General features: G+C 45.9%; 1 protein-coding gene across 1 annotated transcript; it reads right to left on the bottom strand.

The window, feature by feature from the left end:
- Positions 1–3,417: 3,417 nt before the first annotated feature.
- On the bottom strand, positions 3,418–6,865 carry LOC120693426 (elongation factor-like GTPase 1). The gene has a single exon (XM_039976850.1). It carries the CDS (start codon positions 6,779–6,781, stop codon positions 3,662–3,664), a length of 3,120 nt encoding a protein of 1,039 aa, XP_039832784.1. The 5' UTR covers positions 6,782–6,865; the 3' UTR covers positions 3,418–3,661.
- Between the last annotated feature and the right edge of the window lie 179 nt (positions 6,866–7,044).

Genomic DNA, 7,044 nt, shown 5'->3' on the forward strand with positions numbered 1-7,044 from the left:
CCGATTCGAGTGAGCTGCACGAGCAAAAGGATTTGATGGTATCAGTTCCATCCATTCCCTACGGCGGTTGTCGCGATATGTTTCGGGGTATACGACCGTGGAGCAGCCATCAGGGTTCGTACTCTCTGCAACCGCAACCGTTCAGCACCTCTGATCACACGAGAGCGATAATCCCGGACGGCATCTATCTGGGCCTTGTTTGGTTTTGCAACAAAACTAGCGCGCACGCTTCCCGAGAAATTTTTTTTCATGCATGACGTACTAAATGAAGTCTATTTGCAAAACCTTTTTAGGGATGGGTGTAACTTTTTTGCGACGAATCTAATGACGGTAATTAATCGATGATTAGCTACAGTGATACTACAGTAATCATCCTCTAATCGCGCGGTCAAAGGTCTCGTTGGATTCTTCAGGGTCACTAGCACGGGGGTTCCGAAGTTGATTTTGTAAACTGACTTTGTTTGACACCGTAATTAGTGGTCAAAATTATTACTATTCCTAACGCGCTACGATTATAGCGCGAACCAAACAAGGCCCTGATTTTCCGATCCTCTCCGAATAGGATAGGAGGAGTCACTGAGTCCGGATGGTTAGTAGGGTTGAAAACGAAAACGAAAATGATAATTTCTAATTTTCTAAAATTATTTTCGAGATTTTATCAACTTTTAAGGCTAAATAAAAAAACAATTATTGGAAAAATAAAAAGAAAATGGTAAAATAATGAGAAAGTGAAAATGAAAATGATTTGAGCATCCTCCGATCATTTTCGAGAACTATCATATTTTCGGATATTCTACCGTATTTTACCTATAGAAATATCGTATTCACGTACAATGCCAGCACCACCCCTGGTATCTATATTTTTAGAATGTTATATCTATATTTTTAGATTGTCATAACTCATTTGTCATCACCCTTAAATCACAACCTAGCAACCTGAATTTATAGGATTATGAATAGTTTCTTGGATGGTGGGATTATTGTCTAAATTTTTAGTACTATGAAATTAGATACATGTCATGGATTGATGGATATTTGGATTAACATCTTAACCATTAGTAATTGTGCATGAAATGTGTCAACTCATGTGGTTAGAGTTGTGCTATATGGTTTGACATATTTATCGTTTTTTAAATATTGTTTCGATAGGTTTCGATCATTATGGATGTTGTCTCGATCGTATATTTTTGTTTCCGAAATTACCGTAATACCAATACCGTTTTCGTTTCCGATAATGTCGTATCGTTTTTATTTTTGATGAAAAATTGTGAAACTGAAAATGACGGAGCCTTCCAATGATCATTTCCTATCGTTTTCCTCCTAACGGTTAGCACCTGGTTCAGCACCTGTCGTCAGAGACAATGTGTACTTTTGACCCAAACCTTGTCACAAATATTGAAAAATATAAATTATGAATAACTTTTAAGTTGTTGAGTTTTAAAATACAAAAACTATATGAATAGGATTATCTTGAAAAATACTTTCATAAATATATAAATATATCACTTTGCGATACATATTTTTTATAAAAATAAGAAGTTAAAATTAAGCTTTAGAGATCGTGTCGTTGTCCAAAATGACTTTATTTTCGAATATGGAGGAAGTACTTGTTAGGTGTGTCCAAATTCTGGGAAGAAACGCACGGAGCTTTCGAGGCCCAGACACAGATAGGATACTGGTCGTTGATCGCCTGATCACTAGCTAATAATCTTCAAACCCAGCTAGCGTGCTCGCCAACTGATCACGTAGTATCAGTCAACGACACCACGCTCAAAGGAGCAACGTCTACGACGACCAAAGCTCAAGCCACGTTTGCTCAAAAACGGGCGGCAACTTTCGGACCCTCCTTTTCACCCCAAAAAGAAAAGAAAAAACGCCGACGCGCGTTCGGTGCAACGACTCCGATCCCTGGTATGGACTCATGGGTCTTTCGGCTGCGAGCTTTTTCTTTTTTTTCTTTTTAGAAAAATAAAAGACGGTGCTAATGTGGCTGACAAAACACTGGCTTTTGGGGTGCTGGCTAATGCTCCGTTCCAACTTTGAATCTCCCGGGTTAAATATGATCTACTCCAGTACGAGAAATTTTAACTAGGAGCGAAGGACGGGTCGCTCTCACAAGGATGAAGATGAGGGGGGGGGGGGGGGGGGGGGGGAGTCCAGTCGCTATCCCATTCACATTCGATCCAGCGATTCCACTACCGATCGAAGAACATGTATCCTCCCTAAACCGGGGCCATGCTCTCCCGACTTCCGGTATTGGGAGGCAACAACAGCAGGGCTGTAGGCAGGGTCGGCGACGCACGCCTCTTTGTTGGTCTGCGACCCGGCGTGGCCCAACCCTGCTGCCGGAACAAGAACAGCTGCCGCTGGAAAGATTAGGTCAGGCAGCAGCCAAACCTGCCAGTCTGTCAACATAATTCAGTACCTGATATAAAACAGTCCAAGTGCAAACTTGATCACGTTTTATGTGTGTCTGAAACCCATCGAATCACGTATTTATATCGCGCATGACTTTCTTAAAGATCACCCAAACCTCTGTATTCCAATTTGGTTTCTGCAAGCATAAACCAGTCAACGGCATTTAGCATGAAAAGTTGTAGAAGGTACCGGCCGGCAGCATGGGAGTCTAGGAAATGGAACAAAACAAGGTTCGTACTTCCTACTTCGGAATGGTAGCAAAACTACCTGAGTGGAGTGGATAACGTACGTCTGTATCCAGCATTTGCTGCATCCCTGATATTATCTTTTTCCTGGAATAATTTGATTAGGTGCAACTGATCTCGAGAACTGCAATGAGTTGGTATTCCAGTTGTGCACAGACGTAACTGATTTCATTTCAACAAGCATACAAAAGATGGATTCCCCAGCCAGTGTTAATATGTATCAAAGCTAAATAAAGCCAAGAAGGAAAGCATCATCAATAGTTTTGATTTTCCAAAAGAGGTTAATACACCCGTCACTATAAATTTATAATACATGCTAACTGGGAAATTTTGTAAAGGGAGAAGTAACCAACGATGCTTGATAAATTAATGTTTGACAACGCAACCTCAGGAACGCAAGATTAGGTACTGCCAGAAGTCAGCTTGCTACGATGAACATAACTTCTCACTTTCTCAGTGCATACTACATACAGAAAGAAGTGTTCTACATAAACTTTCTTATGATAAAATCATAGTAATGAGTAAAGTGTAAAGATACTGTTACCATTAGACCAAATACCCGCAGTATTCAAGGTTAATGTAAGGATAAATCAATTTGCTCCCAAGACAAAAGGCTGCACTATACCTATACTATTCATTGTATTGCAAGATACCTGGGCTAGAAAAAGTACCTTATCAAAAGGAGATATTTTGGGTAGATAGTCACTGTTTTCCTTCAAGGAAAGGCACAAAAATAGCAAACAGCACCGTGATGTTTCTAATACGATTGAACAAGTTTTTTATGAGACAGATTTCATAATATTTCATAGACAAGAAAGGTGTCATTCAATAAGTAATGGCTAATACTTAAAAAGAAAACACCAATGCCCTACGTGTCTCAACTCTCAAACAACAATGCCGCCAAGGAAAACTATAAGACCACATAGAACTTTGATTATATTTCAGTACAACAGGGCAAAATCTTGGACAGCGACATAGCTGTACCACCAAAAACACAGCTATACTTTTTTAGCAAGGGTCCGCTGTTTTGTGCCATGCTCCACAACTTTCTCTTCGACATGCAGTCCTTTCCTTCGCCTAACAGAATTCATAAGCTTTTTAGCCAAGTTTGGCCCAATGCTTGAACCATCTCCATGTTCTTCAAGCTCATCCTGTGTCTTTGGGACAAATAAGGGGTCCTCAGCAATAGTTTCCCAGTGGCTAAGAACAAGCAGAGCACTAGCTGCACCTGCAGTTAAACTCCTAAGTTCATTTGAAAATCCAACACTCTCAGCAACTGGCAAGTAAGCGTGCACTGTGAACAATGAGGTTCCTTCATGCATCTCATCATTCAGAATCCTTGCTCGCCTCTTACTAAGAACTGCAAATGTTGGATGACTTTGCTCTATTGGTGCAGTCAATTCACAGAAGTACAACGCCTCAACAAGCCGTGGCTTATTCTGAAAAACAGCTGCTCGGCATGCTTCTTTAACTGCAGTGATTACTTGACCGCTGAAAATGTTGTATTGAACAGAGTGATTAGCAGCATCAGAGCTGTCAACAAATATGTAAGGCTCAACAATAAACGCCAGACCCCACATAGGTTCGTCACATAAAGGCCCAGCATTTGTGGCAATCTGGAAACCTGAGACAATGCTGTTCCTTAGTGCCATAGACTCTAGATGCAATGATTCAGGAGCATCTGCTGATTCACAGTTGTCAAGATTGCTGTTATCTTTGGCATCAGATTCCTTCACAAACCCCAATCTCTCAGAGACATGAGATTTACCGTTCACGAGTATACCTTGCCTTCCATCTTGGATGGTTATCACAGCATCACTTGATTTTGCATCAGGTGAGATAAGGAGATTTGGACCAACCTGCCAAGGACCTAGTGACCAGATTCTTTGAAGGTATCCAAGCCATGTCTTTCTATACCTGTCAAGTTTTTCTTTATCCACTTTCTCAGAAATTGCGTCTAAATCACTGTCTATGGCATCGATCATACGCTGCCTAAGCATCGCAGCAGAATCACCATCATCTTGAGAAAGCCTTGGATCCAAGACACCATCCCTTTTTGCTGTTTTCCCCTCAATTATTTGACCAAGCAATTGTTCACTTTCCTCAAGGACCTTAGTTAGAGCATTGGGAAGCCTCAAGACCTGAACTCGCACAGTACATCTCCCATTTGGAGTAGTCCTCTCAGCAAATTCCTGTGGGGCCTTCAACCTCTCAACTAAACCAACACCTTCTCCTTCAATTGTCTCTTTGAAGGAAACTAGGGGGTCTGAGACCTCCAATTTAACCTTTGCAAATCTTTCCCCCAAATCCTTTATGCACCGTTCTAAATGTATCTCACCTGCGGCAGAAAGGACATGCTCACCCCTCTGTGTAACAGTATACTCCACAAATGGGTCTGCCCGGTTAAGAAGCTTGAGCCCTTTAACAAGAGCTCCCAGATCAGCTGGATTTGAAGGCTCAATTGCAACCTTGAGCATCGGAGAGGCCTGGAACATCATACTTGAGATGGGCCAGCAATTCTTTGTGGATGACAATGTGGCGCTCTTCAATATATGCTGCCCAAGGCCCTGGATTGCAACAACATTCCCAGCACCCACACTGGCAACTGGCTTCAGGCCCTGTCCAAGCATCTCATACAAGTATTGCAGCTCCACCTCCTGCACATGCTTCTGCACTGCCTCCCCTTTCACTGGATCATACAATGGCGAAAGCACAAAGACCTTCTGACCAGCACGAAGAATCCCACTGAAGACCCTCGCAAATGCCATAAAGCACTCCTCTGATTCACTGTCACCGTGGTGGTTCAACAGTTCCCCATTCACTCCCTTCAATGGCAACATCTTATATGGCACAGTAAACATTTTTGACACATAAACTACAATCGGCGCATCTATACTCACATCACAGGCCTCGACACACCTCCGCACCCTCTCTGCCTCTGCAACAACCTCAGGGCAACCAGCAGCATCTTCTGGTGTAACTTCCCTCTTTGGCATAAGCTGTTCAACCCTGACCCGTTGAGCAGCAACAGGGTCGGGTGTGCACTCCACCACCATATCCATCACAGCATCTGCCAGTGGCAGCCACCGGCTCATCACGGACTGTAGCACCGCCTTCGGATCTTTGTTCTTCAGCTCACGTTCTGGAATTTTCAATTGGAAGTTCTCTACCAATTTCTTCACCCCCTTACTCTCGCCACCATCCTTCAGCACCAGCTCATACATCTTCCACAGGGCACTCAGCACAAACTCCACGAACATTGGCTGTGGGTCTGCGCTCTTGATGGCTTTCTTACCCACAACCTTCCCTGTCTTCTTATCAAGATATCTCGGGCCCCACAATCCTCTCAGGAAGGCGGATGGGTTGACTCCGACTTTTCTGGCGTAGAGCTCGGCAAACTGTTGGGGGCGGAAGCCCCAGCCATCGAGTGCGCAGGCGAAGACAACATTGCCCTTGAGGGGCTGGAACGCATCCTCATTGTCATCGTCGTCTTCGAAGTCCTCTGGAAGATCGTCAGTGGAGGAGCTGGTGGAGGGGTTGTCCTCGAGGGCGGAGAGGAGTGAGAAGTAGGAGTGCGAGCGCAGCGCTGAGTAGATGGAGTTGACGTCGGAGACGATACGGTGGAGGCGCGCATACGCCTCGCCGGGGGTGAGGCTGAGCTCGGTGATGAGGCGGTCGATCTTGTTGAGCACGAGGCAGGGCTGGAGGCGCTCGATGAAGGCCTGGCGCAGCGCGGCGTGCGTCTGGATGTGCACCCCCTCGACGGCGTCGACGAGGATGAGCGCCGAGTCGGAGAGGCGCGCGGCGGAGGAGACCTCGGAGCAGAAGTCGATGTGGCCCGGGGAGTCGATGAGGCTGACGCGGTGCCCGGTCCGGGAGCGGAGCGCGACGGCGGCGGACTTCATGGTGATGGCCCGGCGCTGCTCCTCGTCGAGGTAGTCCATGAAGCGGAGCCGGCCGGCGAGCTTCGGGTGGAGGAGCCCGTCCCCGCAGGACGCCACCAGGTGGTCCGCCAGCGTGGTCTTGCCGTGATCCACGTGCGCGAGGATGCACGTGTTGCGGACGCGGCGCGGGTCCTCCGCCACCGCCGCCTCGTCGGACCTCTCCGCCGCCGCCATTGCCGCGGTGGTTAGGGTTTGAGCTTGGGGAGTTTTGGGTGGGGAAGGAAGACGGCGAATGTCCCGGACGGAGGAGAAGTTTTGGAGGAAAAGGCTTGGGCCTTGGGGCCGGCCGTCCCTTTGAAAATTAGAGAAAGTTTTGGGCCGGCTTGGACCGTCCTTTTCCTTTTCTCCGTTTCGCTGCGTAGCGGCCAAGAAAGCTATTTGCACCGTTGGATCTGCGCTCAAGTTGACCTCCTGCCGACGAAATAGACGAAGCGAAA

Source organism: Panicum virgatum, chromosome 9N (genome assembly GCF_016808335.1).
Source record: "Panicum virgatum strain AP13 chromosome 9N, P.virgatum_v5, whole genome shotgun sequence".
NCBI classification, from domain to species: Eukaryota; Viridiplantae; Streptophyta; class Magnoliopsida; order Poales; family Poaceae; genus Panicum; species Panicum virgatum.

What these genes read in the sequence shown, in the direction of transcription:
- LOC120693426 (XM_039976850.1), bottom strand. Translation starts at nt 6,781, where the DNA reads ATGGCGGCGGCGGAGAGGTCCGACGAGGCGGCGGTGGCGGAGGACCCG.